This window comes from Lepus europaeus, chromosome 7 (assembly GCF_033115175.1).
Source record: "Lepus europaeus isolate LE1 chromosome 7, mLepTim1.pri, whole genome shotgun sequence".
NCBI classification, from domain to species: domain Eukaryota; kingdom Metazoa; phylum Chordata; class Mammalia; order Lagomorpha; family Leporidae; genus Lepus; species Lepus europaeus.
The window spans coordinates 96,232,990-96,260,443 of record NC_084833.1 but is presented as its reverse complement, the minus strand read 5'-3'; the positions used below and the strand labels follow the sequence as shown (position 1 = coordinate 96,260,443).

General features: G+C 46.5%; 1 protein-coding gene across 2 annotated transcripts in view; it reads left to right on the top strand.

Annotated features, from left to right (window-relative positions):
- The first annotated feature begins 13,871 nt into the window (after positions 1-13,871).
- The window catches only part of SLC35F2 (solute carrier family 35 member F2), a 63,009-nt gene continuing 49,426 nt past the window's right edge, over positions 13,872-27,454 (top strand). The window contains exon 1 of one of the 2 annotated variants that reach the window (XM_062198349.1): positions 13,872-13,981. In XM_062198349.1, the coding sequence (XP_062054333.1) occupies positions 13,872-13,981 (110 nt within the window). Of the gene's footprint in view, positions 13,982-14,595; positions 14,655-27,454 lie in introns of those variants that run through there. The other variant, XM_062198350.1, reaches the window with a different exon arrangement.

The window sequence follows — 27,454 nt, the reverse complement described above, 5'->3', positions numbered from 1 at the left end:
AAATAAATTTTACAATGCATTGCTGAGTTGGTAGGAGTGTAATAACTCTGCAGAATCTTCCAAATAGAGTGAGGTAAAAATGTGCTGAAGGGGCCAGCACTGTATTGTAGTGGGTAAAGCCGCTGCTTGCAGCGCCGGCATTCCATATGGGTGCCAGTTCAAGTCCTGGCTGCTCCACTTTTTTTTTTTTTTTTTTTGACAGGCAGAGTGGACAGTGAGAGAGAGAGACAGAGGTCTTCCTTTGCCATTGGTTCACCCTCCAATGGCTGCTGTGGCTGGCGTGCTGCGGCTGGCACACCGTGCTGATCTGAAGCCAGGAGCCAGGTGCTTCTCCTGGTCTCCTATGGGGTGCAGGGCCCAAGCACTTGGGCCATCCTCCACTGCACTCCCTGGATTGGAAGAGGGGCAACCAGGACAGAACCCGGCGCCCCGACCGGGACTAGAACCCTGTATGCTGGCGCCACAAGGCGGAGGATTAGCCTATTGAGCCACGGCGCCAGCGTTGCTCCACTTCTGATCCAGCTCTCTGCTATGGCTTGAGAAGGCAGTAGAAGATGGCCCAAGTCCTTGGACCTCTTCACCTGCGTGAAAAGATCCAGAGGAAGCTCTTGGCTCCTGGCTTCAGATTGGTGCAGCTCCGCCTGTTGCAGCCATCTGGGGAGTGAACCAGCAGATGGAAGACTCCTTTCTCTCTGCCTCTCCTTCTTTCTCTGTGAAACTCTGACTTTCAAATAAATAAATAAATATTTTTAAAAAATGAGCTGAAGCTAGTATTTGCCCTGAAGATTTCTACTAAATGATGAAGAATGTGAGGCTTTGATTTGAAGACCTCTTGGAGCTACTTCTTTAAGTGTAGAAGTTAAAATCCAGGCATGCTGGAAGTTTGGCATACTGTGCCTTCTTCTTCTTCTTTTTTTTTTTTTAAGATTTATTTATTTATTTGAAATTCACAGTTACATAGAGAGAGGAGAGGCAGAGAGAGAGAGAGAGAGAGAGAGAGAGAGAGGTCTTCCATTTGCCAGTTGACTCCCCAGATGGCCGCAATGGTCGGAGCTGTGCCAGTCTGAAGCCAGGAGCCAGGAGCTTCCTCCGGGTCTCCCATGTGGGTGCAGGGGCCCAAGGACTTGGGCCACCTTCTACTGCTATCCCAGGCCATAGCAGAGAGCTGGATTAGAAGAGGAGCAGCCAGGATTAGAACCGGCGCCCATGTGGGATGCCGACACTTCAGGCCAGGGCTTTAACCCGCTGTGCCACAGTGCCGGCCCCATGGCATACTATGCCTTCTAACAGAGCTGGAGGGCCAGATAGCTATCCTTGAAGTATACAGGAAAGTGACAAAATAAACCCCATCATGTGGAAGGGCTCACCACAAAGACATGCTAACTAAGTATTCTGATACCTGGATTGGAGCTGAATTCTTCCAAAGTTCCTTCTACCTGGAAACAGAACAACTCTCACCAGACAACTGAACCTGCCAGCACCTTGTTCTCACAAGAATATAAAAAAATAAATTCTTGGCTGGCGCCATGTTTCACTAGGCTAATCCTCCGCCTGCGGCACCGGCACCCCAGGTTCTAGTCCCGATTGGGGCGCTGGATTCTGTCCCAGTTGCTCCTCTCCCAGTCCAGCTCTCTGCTGTGGCTTGGGAGTGCAGTGGAGGATGGCCCAAGTGCTTGGGCCGTGCACCCACATGGGAGACCAGAAGGAAGCACCTGGCTCCTGGCTCCTGGCTTCAGATCAGCGCAGCGCACCAGCCGTGACAGCCACTTGGGGGGTGAACCAACAGAAAAAGGAAGACCTTTCTCTCTGTCTATCTCTCTCACTAACTCCACCTTTCCAAAAAATACAAAATAAAAAAAAGAAAATAAATTCTTTTCTTTATAAAATAACTATTATTTTCTTAAATAGTTATTTGTTTGTTTTGAAAGAGTTACAGAGAGAGAAGCAGAGACACAGAGAGATCTTCCATCTGCTGGTTCACTCCCCAGATGGCTGAAACAGCTAGTGCTGGGCCAGGCAGAAGCCAGGAGCCAGGTGCTTCATCCGGGTCTCCCACATGGGTGGCAGGGGCCCAAATGCTTAAGCCATCCTCTGCTACTTTTCCGAGACCATTAGCAGGGAGCTGGATTGGAAGTGGAGCAGCTGGGACACAAACCGGTGCTCCTATGGGATGCCAGCATTGCAGGTGGCAGCTCAAACTGCTAAGCCACAATGCCAGCCCCTCAGGCAATTTTTAAGTAGTCGCTCAGGAAAACTAAGACTCCAAGCATGACTTCTGAGCGTGGGGCCTTATGTGACTGCACAGGTCAGACATCCATGGCTCTGGTCCTAAACAATTGTCACTGTATGAAACTAAAAATAATACCTGCTTTGTGGGCGACAAAGAGCAAACTAGAACTAAATTACTGGTCAACAATAGCATATAAGTTAGGGGAGTTATTAGGGTTAAAATAGTCTAAGGTTCTTGCATTGCTTGAGAACAGGATAAATATTTTGACTGATTTTAGACTTCGGGGTGGGCTTGTAGCACAGCAGGTAAAGCCACCAGTTGGGGTGCCCATGTCTCAAATTGGAGTGTAGGCTTGTGTACTGGCACTTCTACTTCCGATCCAGTTGCCTGATAATGTATCCTGGGAGGAGTAGATGATGGCTCAAGTGCTGACTCCCTGCCACCAATGGAGGAGACCTAGCCCAGCTCCTGCTATTGTCAGCATTTGGGAAGTGAACCAGTGGATAAAAGATCTCTGTCTCTTTCTCTCTCTGTTGTTCTGCCTTTATTTTATTTATTTATTTATTTTTGACAGGCAGAGTGGACAGTGAGAGAGAGAGACAGAGAGAAAGGTCTTCCTTTTGCCGTTGGTTCACCCTCCAATGGCCGCTGCGGTTGGCGCATCGTGCTGATCCGAAGCCAGGAGCCAGGTGCTTCTCCTGGTCTCCCATGTGGGTGCAGGGCCCAAGGACTTGGGCCATCCTCCACTGCACTCCCTGGCCACAGCAGAGAGCTGACCTGGAAGAGGGGCAACCGGGACAGGATCGGTGCCCCGACCGGGACTAGAACCCGGTGTGCTGGCGCCGCAGGGCAGAGGATTAGCCTAGTGAGCCGCCGCGCTGGCCTTAATGTCTGTTTTTTTTAAATGTCTATTCATTTCTGTTTATTTTAAAGGCAGAACAGGCCGGCGCCGTGGCTCACTAGGCTAATCCTCCGCCCTGCGGCGCCGGCACACTGGGTTCTAGTTCCGGTCGGGGCACCGATCCTGTCCCGGTTGCCCCTCTTCCAGGTCAGCTCTCTGCTGTGGGCAGGGAGTGCAGTGGAGGATGGCGCAAGTCCTTGGGCCCTGCACCCGCATGGGAGACCAGGAGAAGCACCTGGCTCCTGCCATCGGATCAGCGCGGTGCGCCGGCCGCAGCGCGCCTACCACGGCGGCCATTGGAGGGTGAACCAACGGCAAACGGAAGACCTTTCTCTCTGTCTCTCTCTCACTGTCCACTCTGCCTGTCAAAAAACAAACAAACAAACAAAAAAAACAGACATTAAATAAGACAAATTGAAAACAGTAATTTGGTAGAAATAAATCCAAATATATCAGTAATCACTCTATTTAAATAAACTAAACTGTCCTATGAAAAGACAAAGATTTTCAGAGTAAAACACACAACAAAATCCAGCTCTATGCTATTGATGACATATATAGACATCATTTTTATATATATTGAAAAGGAAATAATAGGGAGGAAAATACCCCAGGTCTATACTAACTAAAATGAAGCTGGAGAAGTTGTATATGTGTGATATATTGATGTTTTGGTTTTCATTCCTGGTTCCTGGCTCATAGCTCCCACAGCCCATTCTACTTCCACAATGACTAATGCAACAAGGTTAAAGCATTTGGCCTTTTGTCCCTTGTTCCTGAAGCAGCTTCCTAGCAACAGAGGTGAAAGAGAGTCGTTTGTTGTGGTGTTGGGGTGCTTTAGGCCTTGGAGAGCAAAATCTCTCTCTCTCTCTCTGAACTTCTGCCCTCCTTTTACCTGCTCCTTTTCCTCCATAAGGCAGGGGATAGAAGCTAGGATTTCTCTTTTCGAGGAAACTCATAGAAACTCAAAACCAATGCTTATCTTCCCCTACCTTTCTGTCTTGGAGCTAGCCATAACAGAATCTTCTGACTTACCTTATCTGATAGTAGATCACAAGACCTCCATTTTAGAAGGTGTCTGGCCCCATAGTGGGGAGGAAGGAATGCTGTACAGAGATACCAGAGAGAAACAAAACAAACAGGCCTTGCTGAATTTGCCCATTAGTCTCTTAGCACTAGGTCATATCCTTTTGGTCCAATCACACTTCTACAATGGTTGTCCGTGCTTTGATCATGCTTATGAAATGAAGACTCTATAAAAACTCAAAAGGTCAGAATTTGGGAAGCTCAGGGGAAGCCCACACTAGAGATGAAAATTTGAGTCATCAGTCTATGGATGGTACTATGGGATTAGATAACAAAATATTTAAATAATAAAATAATAAGGGGCATCTACACTTAATTACAAAACTGAGTATTTATTTTTAAAATTTTTTTAAAGATTTATTTATTTATTTGAAAGTCAGAGTTACACAGAGAGAGGAGAGGCAGAGAGAGAGAGAGAGGTCTTCCTTCGGCTGGTTCACTCCCAAATTGGCCACAAACGTCAGAGCTGCGCCGATTCGAAACCAGGAGCCAGGAGCTTCTTCTGGGTCTCCCACGTGAGTGCAGGGGCCCAAGTTGGGCCATCTTGTACTGCTTTCCCAGGCCGTAGCAGACAGCTGGATTGGAAGTGGAGCACCGGGTCTCGAACCGGCGCCCCTATGGGATGCCAGCGCTTCAGGCCAGGATGTTAACCCGCTGCGCCACAGTGCCGGCCCCCAAAACTGAATATTTCTTAGATAACTTTCCTGTCCCCTTATTTTGGTTATTTATTTATTTTTTTGTTCAATTCATATCACTTTTTGTCAGACCATGGCCCTTTTCATGATCCCTTCAGTACTTATTTTAGGAGCTGGGCATCCTCAGGAAGTGATTCAGGAAATGGCAGCTGGAAAAGGGTTTGTTAAGAAGAAAATCTGTCAGGGTTGTAGGTAGAAAAACAAGGGATGAGGTAGGAGTCGGCTGGGACTAGGGAATAATCTTGGAGTCTTCTCAAATAGACAGTAGGGTCATTTAGAGTCATACTCAAGTATTTTTCCCTATTTAATTGTAAACACTTTCAGAGCAAGAACCAAATTTTATTCTTACTACATTTTGCCTGCCACCTAGCACAAGGCACTGAAAATAGTAGGTGTTCTAAACATGTTTATGGAAAGAAGGGAGAAAAGAAAACTGGAAGAAAGGGTGAAAATATCTTTTATGTCTTGAACATCATAGATCATGTGGTCTGTACATGATTTTCCTTCAACCAATACCTGGTTGATTGATTTGCAATATGTCCTATACTAAAGCAATAGCAATAATGTGAATTCTCCAAACTTGCTATCTAAGCGCAGAATATTATTGATTCATTTTGCTTAATGACAAATAATTCTGACATTTTCATTTGTTTGGTACCTTGTGTACTTTTGGCCATTCAACTAGAAGACTGGCTGGCCAGAATTTCTAGAACACCTCTGAAAGGGGAAACAAGAGGCTTAGCTGGAGTAAGACTTTTGGGAACGTCAAGTGTAGTGCAATAAATGTATTGAATAGGATGTTCCAGGTGGGATCTTCTTAAAAGAAGGCCTTCTAAGTAAGGGCTTCAATATGAACTTTAAGTGCAGATTACCTTAAACACTGGTTCTAAGTCAAAAGGGTCGTACGTTTTCATATCTGCAAGCTGTCTCAAATTTTTTTTCTTCTTTTTGACCCTTTTCAATATAGAAGTTCTCGTTCATGGCTAACATGACATTTTTGGAATTCAAATATGCTTTGCAAAGTAATATAAAATCAAAACCATTTAGAACTATAGTCCTATATTTATAGCTCTTTATTTTGTTTGGGGGGGAGGTGGAGAGAGAGAGAGAGAAAGAGAGATACAGAGTTCTCCCATCTGCTGGTTTACTCCCCAAATGTTCCCAGCTGTGGTGGGGCCAGGGCCAGGGCCAGAACCAGGAGCCTGGAGCCTCAACTCAGGTCTCTCACATGGGTAGCAGGGCCCACTCACTGACCTGTGAACCTGCTGCCCCCCTGGGTGCCTTGCTGTAGCAGGAATCTGGAACTGGAGATCAGAGCTGGAAATTGAACCCAGGTACCACATCATGGGATAAGGGTGTCTTAACTACCAGACCAAATCCCACCCCAATAGTCTTAAGCCTTTTGTTGGATGATAATGTGAATGTGACTATAATTGTCCTTATTATTCAATATGTTGTGTTTGGTGAGATTTACAAAAGACGTTTACCTATAGCTGTTTTTACAAGCAGTCAGAAAAAGATGTTAGGAAAGAGGCTTGTTCCATGCTTCCCAGTTAAATTAGAGAGGCAGCCTGGTGACTTGCAACAACATCAGTTAGTTACTGTTCTTTTTTTTTTTTTTTTAAGATTTATTTATTTATTTGAAAGGCAAAGGCAGAGAGAGAGAAGACACCTGCACAACCAGCTTTTACTATGCTCTTATTATCCATTATAATAGTGCTAGAAAATATTATCATTATTTTAATGTAACCTAAAGTGTAATCACATTAGTTTATTAGGCAACTAGTAGTAATAATAAGCAATGTTAAGTGTCTTTGACTTTATATATGTGTTATGTTAGATGTTGAGCTAAGTAATCCAGTATCTACATTAAGTTGATTATTGTACGACCTGCACCACTGCCCGTTCCTGGCTATCGTACACTCCCCCTTTCCTCCACCTGGCCAGATGTGACCCTACCCTGACCCAGGTCCAGGAATGTAAAAGGGAGGTTTAAAGCTTGAGATAACAACCAGCCCCTACCCTGGAGTCTGCAGCGATGTTGGGACTTATCAGAAGTGTCAACTTGACCTAAGCAATCCCCTAAAGCCTGCTTGTACATGATAATAAAAGCTCTGTAAGAATTGGGCTCCGGGCTTCTCGGGGGGCTTCCTCTCCTGGAGTCACTGAGAGGCCCTGGTTTGAACTGGTAATAAAAACGACCCTGCTAATTGGCTTCAACTTTGGTCTCTGGTGGTGTGATTTTCGGGGGACCACGGACTGCGGGCATAACAAGAGAGAGAGAGAGAGAGAAAGAAAGAAAGTCTTCTATCTGCTAGTTCACTCCCCAAATGACCAAACTGGCTAGAGCTGGATTGATCCAAAGCCAGGAGCCAGGAGATTCCTCCGGGTCTGCCACGTGGGTGCAGGGGCCCAAGTACTTGGGCCATCTTCTGCTTTCCCAGGCCACAGCAGACAGCTGGATTGGAAAAGGAGCAGCCAGACTCAAACTGGTGCGCATATGGGATGCCAGCGCTGCAGGTATGTGGTGGCTTTACCTGCTATGCCACAGTGCTGGCCCTGACCCTATTTTAGCTATTAAAGCTTCATTAGCATAAAAACAGGTCACTATGCCACCCACAAAATACCAACTCTCCTGTGTTGGTCAAAATGAGTGACTGCTACTTTGTTTGTTTCTTTCTTTTTTTTTTTTTTTTGAAAGGCAGAGTTAGAGAGAGAGACTGAGAGAAAGGTCTTCCTTCCATTGGTTCACCCCTCAAATGGCTGCTACGGCTGCGGGTGCGCCATGCCCATCCGAAGCCAGGAGCCAGGTGCTTCCTCCTGGTCTCCCCTGTGGGTGCAGGGCCCAAACACTTGGGCCATCCTCCACTGCCTTCCCAGGCCACAGCAGAGAGCTGGACTGGAAGAGGAGCAACTGGGACAGAATCCGGTGCCCCAATCGGGACTAGAACCCTGGGGTGCTGGCGCCGTAGGCGGAGGATTAGCCTAGTGAGCTGCAGTGCTGGCCTGCTACTTTGTTTCAGTTTTATCCTCTCTCTAGACTGCCCTTCATATAAGATTGGTTGAGATATCAATCAGAATTGCATCCAATCTGACAGCATCCAATCTAAAGTGAATGTGTTGTGGGGAAGGGACCCCTGGATTACGTTGTGGGGATCCTGAGCCCCAACTGGGCTGAGAGAGAACTCCAGCTGGACTTAGCCCAGGTTCTTGATTTCCCACATTCAGGAATACAACGAGCAGGTGTAGATAGAGGTGAGGAGAAAAGCAGGATTTACTGAAAGGCCTAGGGATGGTACACACTCAGATACGAGTGTGGGCAACCTCATGAGGGAGAATCGTCCCACCAGGCTGGTGTTGGCCTTCTTATAGGACAAGAGGTTGTGCTCAGGGCATGGCTTGATGGAATATTCAAAGGATGGAGGGTTTTGGGTGGGGCTGTGGTGCACATGGTGATCTCCGGGAGGGTGTCATGACATCTGGTGCACAATTGAAAGTGAGGTGTGGTTGCTCGATGGGGTACGGGTGTATTGAGCATTCAGTCTGGCTGAGTTAACACAGAAGGTGATAGGATTTGAGCTCCTTACAGCTCCCAGCTAGCCGCCTGCCCATACCAAAACCACTTCCTTAGATCCTTTCTCAGATTATTCACTCAAAACCCAAATCATTTACATTCCTTGTCCATCTCTCTGAATCTGTGGAGGATGGGTTCCATTCTGGTGGATACCAAAATCCATGAGTATTTAAATCCCTTATGTAACATGGCATAGTATTTGCATATAACCTACACACAGCCTCCTGTACACTTTAAATCATCTCTAGATCACTTATAATACCTCATGCATTGTAAATGCTATGTAAATAGCTCCTATTCCATATTGTGTGGGAATAATGACCAAGAAAAAAAAGTTTGTGCCTATTCAGGACAGATGCAAATTCTTTTTCAATATTTACTGGGTTTGATTGAATCTGCAGATTTGGAACTCAGGATACAAAAAGCTGACTGTCTTTCTAATACCCCGTATCCATGTGAGGAATAGTAAGTTCAACTTGTTTACATGTATATTCATGGTGGTGTTTAGTTGAAGGACATTTACAATGTGCTTTGGTTATTGTTTCTGTTAGGGCACTTCCTGGGGAATGGGGCACCAGTTGCCATAGAAGTAGAGTAGCTACTCTGATGTCACCAGACTGTGAGGAAGCCCCAATTAGCCCACAAATAGTGTCTGTATGAAGAGCTCCTGAAACTATGTAGGGAGATAGAGATGCTAGCCAGGCTCTGGTTGTTCCATCCTTAACCTCCTACTCCAACCTACGCCTTCCAGCTTCAGCAACCTTCTGATGAGAACAAACTGCCCCTAAGAAGCCTGCAAGGCATTCAAGAGAAACACCTGCTGAGACCTGTCTGAGGAGTGACCAGACAGCTATCAATCTTGTCTACGTCACTTCGACTTCAGTGCACACTGTGTCTGTGTTGTCTTAGTCATCTGGAGCAACCTTGAGCAATTCTTTGTTATTTATCCACAAATTCCCTGTCCATTCACAGAAATGTCCTTAAAGTCAATCAGGAACCTCTTTTCAGAGACAATTTCCTCCATCTCTGGAGATGCTTGTAGCCAATCATCCTGTAAAGAAAGTAATCTCTAACCAGTGAGAAATGTGTGGCCTCCCACCAGACCCCCAACTTACCTAAAGACTTTAAGGACTAAGATGGAAAGATGTATAGTCCTTGTATAATACATAAATTCTGACTACAATTTGAACACTTCCCAATACTCATTGAAAGTCCTTGGGCTTGTGGGTCCTGGGCCTGGGTCACTCATGTCCTGCCCTGAATAAACCTTATATTTACTGTTTTACAGATCCTGTTTATTTACATCAACATGACAAGCCACAGGAGAGACTTCTAACCAGAATTGCCTGGGCCACCTCTTCCTAAATTCCTGACCCACATAAACCACAAAGTATAATAAAATGATTGGTGTTTGAAACCGCTAAGATTTAGGGTGATTGATATGAACAATAGAGAGCATGAAGTATCTGGCACACAGTAGGTGTTTAATAAGTGATGGTTGATTTTTCACATTTGTAAGGCTATTTTATACAAAATCTCCAATACCTAAATTTTTTTCCATAGTTAATTTGCTTTGAAAAAACTTGTGGATTGGTGCCCTTATTTCCACTCAATGTATTTTAATCCTGATACCAAAATAACACAGACTGATCAATACTCCTCAGTAAGGGAGATGACCTCATTTTGAAGGAAGGCTAAAGCAGTGCTACTATTGCAACATTTTGAGGAAGATTTTGTGGTTAGGAACTACATATAACTTTGTAGTTATGGTCCTCTGGGGACCACATGTTGAGCCTAGAATGTTTTAAATTAAGATTAATGCAACCTAAACAGATTGATTTATTTACTTATTAATTATTTGCAAAGCAGAGTTATAAAGAGGGAGGGAGAGACAGAGAAAGAGATCTTCCATATGCTGGTTCACTCCCCAAATGGGTGCAATGGCTGAGGCTGGGCCAAGCCAAAGCCAAGAGCCTGGAACTCCATCTGGGTCTCCCACGTATCCACAGGGTCCCAAGCACCTGGGCCATCCTTTGATGCTCTCTCATGCACATGAGCAGAGAGCTGGATCCCAAGTGGAACAGCTGGGACTTAACCTGTGTTCAGATGAGATGATAGTGGCAGGTGGCAGTCTAACCACTGGGCCACAATACTACCCTGAAAAGTGTCTTAACTGAAAGCAGTATATGCCTGTAGTAAGAAAACAAAATAAAAATAAACAAGGCAATCTCTCTTTCCTTATCCACCCCTCCTATCACTGAGCACTCCCAGGATCTGATCATTATCAACTGCTTGGTTTGCATTCTTCCACACCCAACCCTTCTAGCTCGTATAAACACAGGAAAGCACAAAATACATGTGTATATCTGTATGTGTGTATTTATATGAAAATATTTAGTTACTTAGTTATGGTTTTTATTATAATGGAATCATATTAAATGATTACTCTGTAACTTTACTTACCTACAGTATGTTACAATCTTTATAAATAAGTGTATGTACATCTGCTTTGTTCCCTACAGGTGCTGCAACAAATTAGCAAAAATTTAGTGGCTTGAAGCAACACAGATTTATTGTCTTATAATTCTGGAGGTCAGCCGGCACCATGGCTTAACAGGCTAATCCTCCGCCTTGCGGCGCTGGCACACCGGGTTCTAGTCCTGGTCAGGGCGCCGGATTCTATCCCGGTTGCCCCTCTTCCAGGCCAGCTCTCTGCTATGGCCCGGGAAGGCAGTGGAGGATGGCCTAAGTCCTTGGGCCCTGCACCCGCATGGGAGACCAGGAGAAGCACCTGGCTCCTGGCTTCAGATCAGCACGATGCGCTGGCCGCAGCAGCCATTGGAGGGTGAACCAACGGCAAAAAGGAAGACCTTTCTCTCTGTCTCTCTCTCACTATCCACTCTGCCTGTCAAAAAAAAAAAAAAAAAATTCTGGAGGTCAGAGAGTCAAAATCTGTGTCACTGGGCTACAGTCACTCCTGAAGTCAGTAGAACTACTGACTGCAAAAGTCCCTTTTGCTGCAAAAAGCAAGCTTCTCAGGTTCTAGGGATTAAGATTCGGGTTTTTTTTTTTTTTTTTTTTTTTTTTTGGGAGGGCGGGGAATGTATTCACTCTACCACAACACCTAAGTGCATCTTTTAATATCATGTATTTATGCAAAAGCATATATTTTACATAAAAGGGACTATAGCATAATACTGAAGATTTGATCAATTTTTATAGATTTATTTATTTGGCGTAGTGACACACGCATATGCATATACACACACACAGAAATATCTTCCGTCCGCTGATTCACTTCCTAAATGGTTGAAAAAGCCAGGTGTGCGCCAGGCCCAAGCCAGGAACCAGGAACTCCATCCTGGTTCTCCACATGTACGGCAGGAGCCCAAGTACATGCATGGGCTATCTTTTGCTGTTTCCCAGGTACATTCACAGGGAGCCAGATTGGAAGCAAAGGACTTCAACAGGCACTCTGATAATGGGATGCCAGCATTGCAAGCAGCTGCTTAACCACAATGCCAGACATTGAAGATTTTTCTTTTAAGTACAATTTTCTTTTTCTCATTTTCTGCATTCCTACCTTCTTTTAAGGTTACTTACATTGACATGTGTCCTATTCTTTTTTTCATGTCCATATAACCATATATATATATATATATATTCCAATAAAAATCAAATCTGTTTTAGTTAAAAGACTTTATTTGAAAGGATCAGTACGGGTGGAGGGTGGGGAAAGATGACCATCTATATCAGCGTTTGGGGATTATTCTCTCCCTGTGGGGCAGTGGAATGAAAGGGTGGCTTGATTGCAATCAGAAATGTTTTACTCGAAGGCAGGTTTATGCAGGGTAGGTGAAAATTTACACGCCTGGGGGAAGGAGAAAAATTTAACAGTAATTTGATTAACAATTATTTTGTTCAGATTAGTTAGTGGAGACAAGCAATTCAGCCAATCATTTATGAGGCATGCATGGGGTGGGAATTTGGAAACTCAGTGTCAGGCCTTCTTCTAGTACAAAGCGACCTTGGGTCTTATCCATAAACCATAGCCAGAAGGCCTTTCTGAGAACAGAAAAGGGTGGGCGGTTTCTTAACCATCCTATTTTTTAAGAGCACAGGGCTTAGGCACAACTCAGCATTGTCAATCTGCAGGCTGTGTATGTTACAAAAATGAGTCCATATTAAAGGTGCTGTCAATATCCTCAGTGTGTTTTTCTCCATGTGGTTGTACTATAATAGTCAAACAGTTCTCTGTGGTGGTCAGGTTCTTCATCTTCCTTCCCATCTAGCCTCAATTAAAAAAAAAAAAAAGCATTTCCTCTAAACTTCGGGGCTCTTTCAGCTGCTAAACTTGCCGAACTTACATTTTATTTTTCAAAACCTACTTTTTTCTTAGACTCTTCCTCGAGAGCCGCCTCTTAGGATGGACTGCCTTCTCCCACCTACTTTAGTCCTGTCTAAAAGAAGGTGGCCAGGAAAAACAAAACACAACTCGGTCCCAACATCTCTTTCTTTTGTCTTCTTGCCCTCCTCCTTCCCGGAAGCGCCGAATCTACCAGACTCAAGAGAGAGTCAGGAACTTTGCCATTCAGCTCTCGGTCCCTCTCAGTTCCGCCTCGGTCCGCCGAAGCGTTGGAAGGCGTGGCCGAGGCCCGGGCCTGCTGGCTCAGCGCCCGGGCTTCTGCAGCGTCTTCCTCCCCGGCCCAGCTCTGAAACACCGCCCCAGCACGCCCGAGAAGGCAAGCCCGCCTCGCTCCACGCCGCGAAGACACTTTTACGGGATCCTTTTGGAGTGTGACTTCTGGTTGGCGAGGAAAAGACAGGTCTTTTGATGCGTGGGGGTGGGGTGCGGTGGGGGGGTGTCTGTTTGGTATAAATGTGTCAGAGGGCGGGAGGTTAGGAGAGCAGGCGGCAGGTCGGGAGGTCCTTGAAGTTAGCAAAGTTCACCTGTTAGCTCGCTGCCTCTCGGGTCAGGACACCCTGGGAGCAGTCACGACAACCTCGTATCACCTCCTTTGCTGATTTCAAACAAGGAACCGTAAAAACCTGAAATGCGCATTGGGTGCCACCCAGCACGGAGGCTCGAGTGCCAAGGCAAAAAAAAAAAAACAACAACAACAAAATCCCTGCTCTTCCTGCTGCCCCGGAGGTGCCAGGTTGTTATCTGCAAATGTGTTGTCTGGTCCCTGGGCCTGACAGTTAATGATTTGTCGCAGACGGAGCCCGGCGGAGGAGCGAGCGAGCGAGCGAAGCGGCGAGGGAAGCGGCGAGCGCGCGCGGGAGTCGAGCGGAGCCCGCGCCGGCAGCGCAGGCGCCGCCTCCCGGCTTCTCCGCCCCGGCACTTGTGGGGAGTCCGCGCGCAGGAGACGCTCGGGGGTCCCCATGGAGGCTGCACCGCCCGCGGCACCCGGCGCCGCGCAGGCCCGCGCGCTGGGAGCGGCCGAGGCGTTCGGCAGGGTGCTGAGCCGGATCAAAGGCAAAGTCTTCACCTGGTGAGTGCGGGGCCGCCGCGTGGCGCGGCGGGGAGCGGCGGGGAGCACCGGCTCGCACAACCTGCGGCCCGGCTCGAACGTGTCTGCCGGCGCCGGGGAGGCAAAGGTGGCGGCTCCGTGGACTTTGTTTCTGGGCGCCGAGGACATTGCGCTTCACCTGGCTTCACGAAGTGCTCGGTGCTCCTCCCTCGGAAGGGCATTTCAGGGGACTTGGTGGGGAAGGCGCCCGGCTGGCACTGGGCGGCCGGTGCCTGTGGCTTCCTGGCGGCGGCGGGGGTGGGGGTGGGGGTGGGGACCGAGCCGCCCCCAGGGCTTCGGCGAAGGAGGGGTGCCCACCCTCGGGCTTGGCGGTGGATGGGCTCCTCTTCCTGGGGTGCTGCCGCCCAGCGGGTCACACGCGGCCCGGTGAGCCTCCACTAACACGAGTTCACCCAAGTGCGAAACGCGGTGGAGTTGTGTGCTGCTGAGTGGCAGGAGACCAGAACCTGCCTTCTCCCCGGGCCTGAGCGAGGCCGGGCCCCTCCGGCGCTGGTGTCGCCGTGCCCGGTGGGAAGTGGGGAGAAAGGTTCTGGAGGAGTTGGCAGCGACCTGGGGAAAGCGTTTCTGTGGTTACTGGAAGACTTGCCTTCTGCAGATACAGATAACCTGGGACCTAACTACTGCACTCTGTCAGGTACTGTAATTGCTTAGCAATTTAGATGGATAAAATCTCCCGAATCCTTTAGCATGGTTGTGGGACCCACTTTGCTGATGGAGGAACAAAGACGGCTAAGCAGCTTGCCCTGAGGGCACAGATTTGGGATTCAAATCCTGGCTGGGTCACTCAGTTTCTCTGTGCTCCAGTTTCCTTACTTGTGAAGTGGAGATGACCACGGTTCCTACCTTGTGGGGCTGTGGCGAGGATTAATTGGGTGGCCACCCGGGAGCGGACCGACAGCCTGGTCATTTCAGTGCTCTGCACTGGTTAGATGTCACCGCTGTTCCTAGGTGATGAGAACATGTGGCGGTTGTTCAGGGAGATGCCCGTGGCCTGAGCCTGGGGCAGACACTCTGTCGGTTTAGCAAGATGTAAAGAGAATGAACCATGATGGTTTTTTTCTTCTAATGTCCTCATATTTTCAGGATCCTGACATGTTGTTTTTAAGATTTTAGACAGAAATATATTCCATCCACTGGTCCACTCCCCAGATGCCCACACTAGAGCGGGGTCAGGCAGAAGCCAGGATCCGGGAACTCCATCTGGGTCTTCCACATGGCTGTCAGGAACCCAAGTACTTGGGCCGTCATCTGCTGCCTCTCAGCTTTTGCAGGAAGGTGGATCGGAAGTGGATGTGCTGGGACTTGAACTTGTACTCCAGTATGGGATGCAGATATCCTAATTAGTGGCTTAACCCCCTGTGCCTTATCTCTCACCCTTGAATCCTGGTATGTTTTACAATCAGGAGTGTCTAGAAGCTTTCTAATTAGGAGATTTCTGCTGGCTCTCAATAAACTTTTTGTACCTATATGAGGGCTTTACTTTCTTCCTTGTGTGATAACCACTTGTGGACATTTTATAATCCAGTGGACAGAGTCCCTTAACAGTAGCAATAGCAATAGCAATTTGTTTTTGTGTATCCAGCACACAAATGAGTGAGTGAGTGAGTGGTGGATGACGAATGTTCTTGGAGCTTTCTTTCTACTCTGCCTCACTTCTTGAACTCTCCCCTTTATTGGTCTTTATTCCAAGGGAGGGTCTTGGACTGGAGCTTCTTTGTTGAAGGCCAAATCTCTTGTTCCTTAAGCTTTTCAGTTTAATCCAGGCAGCCGTTCATGCATTTGGTGGATTCTGATTGCAGTTTTTCTTTGTCTAATCCAGTAATCAGAAAAGTACAGCTTACCAGACATCCAGTTCTCCTTCTGCTCAGTATTGGAAACTGTTATTAAATCTCATCTCCCAAGTTTGAATTTTGTTCTTGAATCTCCAACCATGGGCGGTGCACTGTGGAGGGTGAGTTTGGTGGATGGATTTGATGTGTTATCACCATGTGCATGGGATACATTTTTAAAGATTTATTTATTTATTTGAAAGGCAGAGTTAGAGAGAGAGAAAAGAGAGAGAGAGAGAGAAAGTCTTCCATCTGCTGGTTCACTCTCCAAATGGCTGCAATGACCAGAGCTGGGCAGATCTGAAGCCAGGAGCCAGGAGCTTCCTCTGGGTCTCCTATGTGGGTTTAGGGGCCCAAGCACTTGGGCCATCTTCCACTGTTCTCCCAGGTGCATTAGCAGGGAGCTGGATCAGAAGCAGAGCATCCAGGTCTCAAACTGGCGCCCATATGGGATGCCGGCACTACAGGAGGTGACTGTACCTGCTACGCCATAGCGCTGGCCCCTGCACAACTCTTTTCTATTCCTTTTACCAAAATGGGGCTAGAAAAACCTTTTGGCAACTGACTGCTAAATACAGAGGGAAAATTGGGGCCTTGAGCTGCTTCTGTTTTCATTATGAGAAGCAAATAGTCTAGGTGACTCCAACTGCTGACATACCCGCCTCCCTAAGGGTACAGACAGCTTTTCCCTGTGGGTATGAAATCAGATTACTTGTTCAAGAAAGTTTATTGAGCACTTACTGTGTATGTTCTCTGCTTGAAACTTTGCCTTTTATTGCTGTCAGTGATGAATACTGTGATTAATACTGTAACAGAAGGCCTTGGATTTCCAGGAGTCCCTGAAGATACTTATTGTTTAATTGTACAGTGTCAGGCAGTTTACATTCTTACACAGACGCTGTTCATATATTTTAAAAAATGTGCATTCCTCATAACAAACGCAGTTTATATCTGGCAAAAACCTTTAAGCATTCTTTTTTTTTTTTTTTTGGACAGGCAGAGTTGACAGTGAGAGAGAGAGATCTTCCTTTTTCCATTGGTTCACCCCTCCCCAAGTGGCCGCTACGGCTGGCACGTTGCAGCTGGCACGCTGCACTGATCCAAAGCCAAGAACCAGGTGCTTCCTCCTGGTCTCCCATGGGGTGCAGGGCCCAAGCACTTGGCCCATCCTCCACTGCCCTCCTAGGCCACAGCAGAGAGCTGGACTGGAAGAGGAGCAACCGGGACAGAATTCGGCCCCCAACTGGGTCTAGAACCTGGGTGCCGGTGCCACAGGTGGAGGATTAGCCTAGTGAGCCATGGCGCCGGTGGCAAAATCCTTTAATGGTTATTTCATATCTATCTTTTTTCCCCCATCAAATAGAAAACTTTTGGAGAGCACAGATTTTGTCGGATTCCTTTTGTTGGACAGTGCTGGATGCAGTTCATTCCTTCATTCTTTCATTCATGAGAACTTGAACTTCTGTGCTCTAGGCTCTAGACTAGCATCTTGGGTGTTATGATGAATATCTGCTCTCAAGGAAGCTCGTAGCCAAATTATGGTAAGAAGTTATGATGAGTGCTATGGAGGTCAGTACAAAGTTAAGCAAAAACGAGGGCAGAGGCCAAGTCTACGGGGTGCAGTAGGCCTGGGGAGCTTTGAGTGAACGTAGTCAGGATCATGAAGCATAAATAAGAGTTTTCCAGGGGGCTAAGTGAGGAAGGGCTTGGAAGTGCTGGAGAGTGTGTTGCTTAAGGAACTGCAAGTATCGTGGTGTGAGGAGGCCTGGGCTAGAGGAGCAATGGTACAATAACAGTAGGTCAATCAGTGAGTGTTCTCCTTGTTGTCTAACAAAGGACCTGGCCTGGCCCTCTGGTTTCTTCTTTCATTTTTGTTTTCTCCTTGCAGACGATGTTTTAAAAGGGGTCACTGAGTTGTGTTTAACTATGCAGCCTTCACCTGTCCGCTGAGCAGACATCTGTGCACCCCCATGTGCACAGCGCAGGTCTGAAGCTGGTGTGTAGCCCTGCTGAAGGGTGTTATTCCTTAGAGTTATTTAAGCAAAGATGTAAAGTAAGGGGCTTTTTCTGGCCTGTGCAATGGGGCATTTGGGGAACTCTGGATCGTACCCATAAATTCTTCTCCCTGCCCCTTTTTATTAATTTTAATTAATTTCTGCCTCTTATACTAGACTCCAGAAGTCAGAAATGATATATAGTTTTGGTTACTCTTATGTGAATATACTCTGATGGTTATAGTACCTACCTTACAGTAGATACATAGTATGTATGGGATGCATAACTAATTTTTTTTTTAAGATTTATTTTTTTTTTTACTTGAAAAAAAAAAGTTATACAGAGTTATACAGAGAGAGGAGAGGCAGAGAGAGAGGTCTTCCTCATCTGATGGTTCACTCCCCAGTTGGCTGCAATGGCTGGAGCTGCGCTGATCTGAAACCAGGAGCCAGGAGCTTCTTCTGGGTCTCCAATGCTTGTGCAGAGGCCCAAGGACTTGGGCCATCTTCTACTGCTTTCCTAGGCCATAGCAGAGAGCTGGATTGGAAGAGGAGCAGCCGGGACTAGAACCGGTGCTCATATGGGATGCCGGCACTTCAGGCCAGGGCGTTAACCCACTGCGCCACAGCGCTGGCCCCAGACGCATGATTAAATTAACTCCTGATTCCAGAGAGGAATTATATAATGTATAATGTACTATATGTTTGTTTTTGACTCAGTTATGTTGTTTTGTTCATCTGGTGTTTCTCAACCTCAGCCCTGTTGAGATTTTGGGTCTTTTTTTTTTTGGAGTGAGAGTTGTCCAGTGTATTGTAGGATATAGCAGCAGCCTTGGTCTCTATCCCATTTTTTTTTTTTTTTAATTTTTTTTTTTGACAGGCAGAGTGGATAGTGAGAGAGAGAGACAGAGAGAAAGGTCTTCCTTTTTGCCGTTGGTTCACCCTCCAATGGCCTCTGTGGCCGGCGCATCGTGCTGATCCGAAGCCAGGAGCCAGGTGCTTCTCCTAGTCTCCCATGCGGGTGCAGTGCCCAAGCACTTGGGCCGTCCTCCACTGCACTCCCGGGCCATAGCAGAGAGCTGGCCTGGAAGAGGGGCAACCGGGATAGAATCCGGCGCCCCAACCAGGACTAGAACCCGGTGTGCCAGCGCCTCTTCTTTTCTCCTTTCCCCACTGTCCTTCTCTCCCCACAAACATAAAGTTCCTTGAGAACCGAGAAAGGGTGAAAGTTCCTTGAGAACCAATGAACAGTGACCGTGTCGTGACTGCGTTGGACAAATGGATTAGCCTGTTAAGCCACGGCGCCGGCCCTCTATCCCATTGATGACAGGATAGCACACTCCCTTGTCACCACCCCCTTGGTTGTGACGGTGTCAGTGCCTCCTGGGGAATGAAATCACCTCTGGTGGAGAACCACTGAGCCAGCCCCGTGTTTCTGTCTCAGAGAATTCTGTGGCTCCATGATCCCAGATAATGCAACATAGCATGATGAGCATTCCTAGACATTTCCCTTTGAGTACTGAAGAAGAGCTGATGGCCAGGCCTGGGTCTGAGTCCTTCCAAGTGACGTCAGTTTAGCAGGGCGGGGATGAACTGCAGGGTGAAGAAACCATGGGCAACAGCACCACTATGGATTGCTGTTTTGCAGTGCCCCTCCATTAGGCTATTCCTATCAGTTGCTATTATGGGGGGAAGAGTGTCAGCATCTCTAGATTGTAGCCTGTAAGCTCAAGGAGCTTGGAGAAGTGAGAGGAAGAATGATGCTAGTTGGACAACCTGAATCTGTTTTTATTAATTTCTCCATCCTACAGGGCGCTGTTAAAGGGGCAGGTAGCAGTTGTCTCCCTGCAATGTAGGGGAGTGGCAAGAGGAACTTAAAAGCTTTCCTCCAGCTTGCCCCAACTTTGCCCAAGCTGTAGGCCTTTCCCTCTATCAGATTGGTTCTAGACAACCAATGGATTAATGCAGCCTTTCTTTAGGCTGAGTTGAAGGAAGAGCAGGTGGCTGCTAATGTTTATTCTCTATCTTGACAGCACTTTCATAATATTCCAAGTCACCTGCCCCTTCGATGCCTATTGTTACTACTTCAGTTCAAGACTTTATCATCTTGCTTGGACTCTTGTCCAAATAGCTTCCACTGCTGCCCTCCACTCACTCTCTCTCCCACCGTCATCTCATGACACAAGAACCAGAGTGAGCCCCAAAGTGAAAGATCACTGTCATCAAGTAAGAATTCACCATGTATCAGACATCTCATATTTCATCACTCCTATGACAAGTCTATAAAAATGGGGTTTTCAGATCCATTCGATAGAGCAGGCACACAGCTGGTGAGAGGCAGAGCTGAGATGGTTTCATTGGATTCTAAAAGGCAGACCAACTTTACTGTTTCAGAAATCTCACTGCATCAAGTTTAGACTGAAACCTTTCAGGATTCCTCCTATCTTCTGCACATGTGGCTTGCCAACTGGGGGAGCCCTTGGAACCCTTTGGAGTTTCCTTAGGGTTCCCTACTAGGGATAAGTAGGGATTGAGAGCTGGTGGGCTTCTGGCACCCTCTAGGGTATGTTGCTCTTGCCTGTTATATAGCTGGGCTTTTATGCAAGGTGTTTATTTTAGCCCATTTGGGCTGCAGTAATAAAACAGTAGCTGGGTAGCTTATGAACAACAGAGACTTATTTTTCACAGTTGATCGAGGTGCCTTCAGATTCCATGTCTGGTGAGGGCACGCTCCCAGGTTCCTGGTCCATGTCTTCTCACTGTGTCCTCCCATGGTGGAAAGAAAAGACAGCAGCTCCCTCAGGCCTCTTTATAAGGCCATTAATCCCACGGGTGAGGACGCAGCCTTCATTGCCTCATCACCTTCCAGAGCCACACCTCTTCAAACACCATCATGCTGGAGACAAGGTTTCGACATGGGAATTTTTTCAGAAGCGAATACACAATCTGGTTTGAAGAAAGGGTTCTGCAGCTAAACCATGTCTGAAAGGCAGTGTTCAGAGCTAAGCTGCTGCTGATCCTCCTCTTTGCTCTGTTCCTGTAATTGGTTTTCACTTCAGTGGTTTTTGTATTGTGGTTAAATAGAATTTACCATGGTACCATTTTTATGTGTACAATGAATTCAGGGCCATGAAGTCCATTCCTACTATCCATTTCCAGAACTCTGCATTGTCCCAAACACCATCTCTATCCACCGTGTAATAACTGTGTCCCTTCCTCCCCGCAGCGCCTGGCTGGCACCATTCTACCTTTCTGTCTCTGTTATCTGACTTCTCTAGGTAACCTCATGTAAATGGGATTACATGAGATTGAGCCTCTCATGCAAGCTCCAGCTTCTGGACAGGGACAACGAGGCCCTCCCACTTTTCTTTGCAGGCTCATCTCCCAGGATGCCACTCTCACTTGGCACAATCCAGCCACTCTGATATGCCTGTGGCTCCCATGGACACAGAAGGGCCTGTGCCTTTGCACCTGTAGTTGCCTCCTGGGATGCTTTTGCCATCTGACCTCTCCTCATGGTTGCTTAAGAACTTTCCATGGGGGCCGGTTGCTGTGGTGCAGTAGGCTAAGCCTCTTCCGGCCCCCCTTTTAGCCCCTTCTGACACCCATCTTAGTTGGGTGCCCCTCTTCTCTACTCCCCAGACACCTGTTCCTAACTCATGACATTGCAGTTCCCATGTTGTGTGTTCCATGTAATCATCGCTCCCCTGGGAGAACGCCGTATCATGGGCAGAGGCTGTCGTTCAGCTTTGAAGTCCTGCCGGTGCTTTGTGCTTGGCACAGAACTGAAATGGTACCAATTCTTTGTGTTTCGGAGGTTGAACTGATTTCTAGCCATGGTAAAAATGCATTTGTGGGGCTGGCGCTGTAGCCTAACAGGTATCCATTGCTTGCGGTGCCAGCATCCCATATGAGCACTGGTTCAAGTCCCAGCTGCTCCACTTCCAATCCAGCTCTCTGCTATGCCCTAGGAAAGCAGTAGAAGATGGCCCAAGTGCTTGGGCCCCTGCACCCATGTGGGAGACCTGGAAGAATCTCCTGGCTCCTGGCTTCAGATTGGCCCAGGTCCAGCTGTTGTGGCCATTTGGGGAGTGAACCAGTGGTTGGAAGACCTCTTTCTGCCTCTGCTTCTGCTTTTCCCTCTCTGTAACTCTGCCTTTCAAGTAAAATTAAAAAAAATTTTTAAATGAATTTGTAACCAGATTTGATAAATAAGATGTGATGGTTAGAACTGAAATAAAATCAGGCTATTTCTGAAAAGAAGCTTTCAAAGTTGTTTTGGAGGTAGCCACATCTGTGGATGAAGCAGTCTGCCTCTCAAGGAAGCTGTTTGTGTATATAAATTTTGGTAAGTTTGTTAAAAATTCTATGAACAGTTCCTTTGTTATTATTCATTGAGGATTATCAGAGAGAACTAAACATTTCACAGATTAATTTTCCAGGTAACTTAAAGTTCACCTTTTGAGCATTAAAATTTTACTTTTAAACAGCACTTTAAAAAAAAAGCACTACTAGGCCGGCACCGTGGCTTAACAAGCTAATCCTCCGCCTTGCGGCGCTGGCACACCGGGTTCTAGTCCCGGTTGGGGCGCCGAATTCTATCCCTGTTGCCCCTCTTCCAGGCCAGCTCTCTGCTATGGCCCGGGAAGGCAGTGGAGGATGGCCCAAGTCCTTGGGCCCTGTACCTGCATGGGAGACCAGGAGAAGCACCTGGCTCCTGGCTTCGGATCAGCGTGATGCGCCGGCCGCAGCGGCCATTGGAGGGTGAACCAACGGCAAAGGAACACCTTTCTCTCTGTCTCTCTCTCTCTCACTATCCACTCTGCAAAAAAGCACTACTTATGTAATAGATTATCCACTTCTGCTAATTCATTTATTCATAATTTTTGGCAGTGATTCTTCAACATTTAATTGGTTTGTACTCAACAACTCTCTCGGGTAGGTGAATCCATTTACTTAACTGAGTGGGTCTGTTTGCAACTAATCCTGAAGATTTTGCCAAGAAAAAGTGACATGCTGTAAAATTCTTCGTAGCATATTTGGAACAAATATATGTGACTTTGCTCCTTTTAATACACAAAGTGCCTTCAACGTGGTAGATACCAACTTTGCTTTTTGGTTCTGGATCATCACTATGAGCTTCATTATTCTGCTAAGTGGCAGTAACATGCTCAGAGCATTGGAGTGAATTCTCTTATTCTTGTGATTTTTTTCTGTGGTTTCAAGCATATCTCTGGAAGAAGCTTGTGTTCTTTCTGTGTTCTTTTTAAATTAAGATTTCTGATCTATCAACATTTTAGAAACCATAGAAGTCAGCTTCTTAGAATTGCTCTTGCCTTCAAAGTATAGATAGGCCTCATATAAAGATTTGAATAGTCTTCGTTTTAATACATTATAAAATCTTTTAGTCCACAGATTTTGGGATGTTTATTTTGAATGGTCACAGGAGTTTATGTTAATTACAGTCAGACTAAACTTGGCTGTTTAGATTAATGATGCAGAGATAGATTCTGTAAAAAACCATAGTTAAGCCCCAAAATTCTTTCTAGTCATTTCTTAAAAAGCAGAGTATTTGTGTGTGTGTGTGTGTGGAGAGGAGATAATTTGAATACTGAATAGGAAGGGTAGAGGGCCACAGTGAGAGGATGAATTACAGGTGCCAGGTTCTGATGTTCTGTGGCACAGTGGTTGAATGTAGTTCACAGTAACCTGTTACGTATTTAATGAACAAATAAAAGCAAGGAGTTGGAAGGCTCCAAATGTAAGTAATGATAAAGAGAGGGGCACATTAATTACTCTGATTTCTTCAGTACTCATTGTTCACATTTCTTGAAATATCACACTGCATTTCATAAATATGTGCAATTATTAAGTGTTAACATCTTCTGCTGCTTTCCCAGGCCTTAGCAGAGAGCTGGATCAGAAGAGGAGCAACCAGGACACCAACTGGTGCCCATATGGGATGTTGGAACTGCAGGCAGAGGCTTAGCCTACTGTATCAGTGGAGAAAAGAGCCATGGAAGCTGTGGGGTTCTTGTCTTCACACAGAAAGAATTCAGGCATGAGACAGAGAGTGAAGTAATAAGATTTTACTGGGGATAAGGCATCCATCAGAGCAGAAGGGACATATAGAGAGTGCCAAGTCATTCAGGCTGGGGGAGAACGAGGTTACATGGTTGAATGGAGAGAATACACCTGGGCCAGCCAGGCGGGCAGCTCAGCAGAGAGCAGAGGGCTCAGTGTGCCCAGTCTTTGTTTAGACTGGGGCTTATAAGGGAAAAAGGAGCCAGGTTTCTTCTTCCCCTCCTCCTCTATGACAAAGGGTTTGTGGAGGGTAAATTAGCCAATTCCTCCCCAGGTTTGTTGGTGCTGGCCTAGCTGGGCAGAGGGAGTGTCTGTGAAGGCTTTATTGCCCTACTTGGTCCTGAGGAGACAGAATTCTCCTGGGAGCTTTCCTTGGAGGAAAGGGTGGGATCACCTGGAAGGTCATCAGGGTCTGAGCAGGACTTTGAAGTGCACAATGCCGGGTTTCTGGAGCTTGCACAGTAGGTGCTGATCTTCAGGCCCTTCTCACACACACATAGGCTAATTTCTAACTTCCTAACATTCTCTCCCCCCTCAAGAGAGAAATACCCATAATCTTATGGGGATAATTGGCCGAAGGTCCATTTTCTGTAGCTACTTTGGAAGCTGACAAATGGACGTAGAGAGGGATATGGGTATTTTTCTCTTGCTATCTGTCCTATGGTGTTTGAGAGTGGCATCAGGAACCATTGTCCTGCTTGGTCTAGAGGGTTGGTCATCTTATCTGGTGAGGTAGGCTGGAAGCCCTGTCTTAGAAGCACCTGAAGTGGATGGCTTGTCTTCTGTTAGAGGCAAAAAAACAAGGACATTAGACGCAATCGGTTGCAGAGAAGCAGAAGCAATGTGGGTGTTATGTCGCCAATGGGGGGCAATGACCAGGATTTCTATGACCAGATGTTAGGCCAGATATTTTAGCCTTGTCCAACCTGGTCCTCGAGTTGTCTGGCCCTGTCCATGAAAGCATGAACATAATTTTGTGCCCATCTAGTTTGACCCTAGTTCGGGGCACTTTCTTGGACAACAAGTAGCAGGTCCAGGGCCTGCCTGTTTGGAAGGACTGAATTAGCAATCCCTTTCTGAGAGCCCTAGGCATGGCAGCTTTTTTGCTTTTCCCAAAGGAGGGGCCTCTGCTTTGGCTGCTTGTTGAGAGCCTGATCTAGGAACTATGCAATTTACCCATATCTAGGAACCCGTAGCTGGTTAGGGAAATGCTGGAACTGCCTGAAGTTTGCAGAAGTAGGAATTTTCTGCATGGCCCATATCCTCTCTGGCGTTGTTTTTCTGTCCCCAGGGGTGAGGATAAGGGTTAAATAATTAACTCTCTAGTGGACTGGCTATGCTTTTTATTTCCCCCTCTGGATGCCTAATAGCTATGTTTTGCTAGGAAGTTAAGCTAATGTATAAGACCAGAGTCTCAGGCTGGGAAAGGAAACAGACTAATAAATCATTTACATTTTAGATTATTTCATACTCCTTTAAGTCCTTGGTGAGGACCTGTCCAAACAGGTGCAGGGCTAAGTCAGCTGTTGCTGTAAGCCATGTTTTTAGGAACTGGCAGGAAGGGCTTTTTAAGGTTACTAATATTTGGATAGGTTTTAAGGCCTGGCCAGGTATGTGTGAGGCCCAGATCTATCCATGGGATGCTGGAAGAGAATCACAAGAGATGTGAATCTCCTTAAGGGAGACACTGTTTTGACTTCTACTATGTGGCTGGACTAGTAGGAGTGCTGAATAGGAGGCTAGTACAAATAGGCAACTTACGGTTCCCTGCCCCTCGGCCGTCCCCTCAATAGCAATGTTTAGAGCTGGAAGCTGGGCAGAGCCAAAGGCTTTGTAGCTTGGGGCCTCAGGGTGTGCAGTTCTTAACTAGGAATCCTTCGACACCCAGGGCAGTTCTATTTCTTGGCAGAGCTGACAGAAGCTGGGTTCTGTTATGACAGCTTCTTGCCCAATGCCCTGGCTCCTCACATCAGAAACAGGTGCCAATTGGGGTGATCTGGCCTTGTTGGGTCTTCTTGACAGCAGATCTCTGTGTAAAGCAGCCATTAATTGGCCTGCTGCCTATCCTTACATTGCTCCTGCCACTAGCTTGCTCCTCATTCTCCTGGTCTCTAATAAAGTAGATCATGGAAGCAGCCTCCATGATGTCAGTCAAGGGGATGCTCAACCCAACCCTGATTTTTGAAGATTTTTTTTTAAAATCATCAGGATGAGCTAGGAAGCTATGGTCATGGGCAACTTCTGACAGTATTTCCCTGTGAATTAAAACTGTATCCATGTGAAGAAGTATGACCTTTCAGGTAAGATCAAATGTGGTCACCTGTCTATATATTTTGAGGTCATCATACAACTTCCCACCTCCCCCTAAATTGGGTTAAAGTGGAGATCTTCCCATTTACTGTGTACAGAGAAAAATCAGTCTAGCTGCAAAATCATTTCATAGTTTAATCTCTCATTTTCTGGCTATGCTATTTGGTCCTCTATACTGAGGCTAGGCATTATTACAGAAAAGGTCAGTCATCCCTTTATAAGGTCTGAGGATCAAACTGTACATCACTGTGGAGAGTCCTGTGGAACAGTCAACTTCCCTTCTGGAAGAGAAAAGAGGAGACATGAGGCAGCAAGTCAAGTCTCTCTGCTTAGCCTGACTTTCTGGGCTTTTGAATTTAACCGGTGTTTAACAAGTGTTTGCTGCATAGCCTGACTTAGAGAAGTGGCAGACATCTCTGACATCCTTAGGCTTCTGGATTATCAGTGTGTGGCTGGTGGGTTATGGGCCTGGGTTGCCAAGTTTAACCAGTGTCACTGTGTAACCCATAAGTTTATTCTAGAACTTACCAAACACAGTGAGTTTTTGGATTTATGTAGTAAGTTTTTGGACTTCCGGATTTTCACTGTGTAGCCTGTGGATACTAGAGCTTTCTTGGGCTCCTGGAACCCAGTTCTCTGATATCTATCTGTCCTATAACCATCTCTTTTGGAACACTAAGTCTCTTTTGGAATACTTCCTCTCTTTTGGCTGGACCTCCGTTTGATCCACATTTCAAACTAGAATGCTGGGCTTCTGGAGCTTGCGCAGAAGGTGCTGGGCTTCAAGCCCTTCTCACACACACATAGGCTAATTTCCAGCTTCCTGCCTAACAGATGTACCAGTTTGTATACTCAGCAGCGGTCTATGAGAAATCCTTTGAAACAACTTGCTATTTTGCTTGGGACAGCTAAAGAAATGTAAGAGTATGTATTAATTTCCATATGCTGGATCACTAAGGAAATGGGGTTTCTGTATGTTTATTGGCCTATGTGTTTCCTCTTCCATGAAGTGCTACTGTTTTGTGAAACACCCACCTTTTGCACATAATTTTTTTAGTAAGCAGATTGCTCTACACACATCGCAATTTCCGTGGGTTCTAAAGGTACCGCCTGAGAGTTGAAAAAAATCCGGAGCTTGCGTCAACTTCGCCACTAACGTCTGTGTGTTTCACATCATGTGCAGTTCATTTGCAAAGTCTGAGTGTTGGCTGGATTAA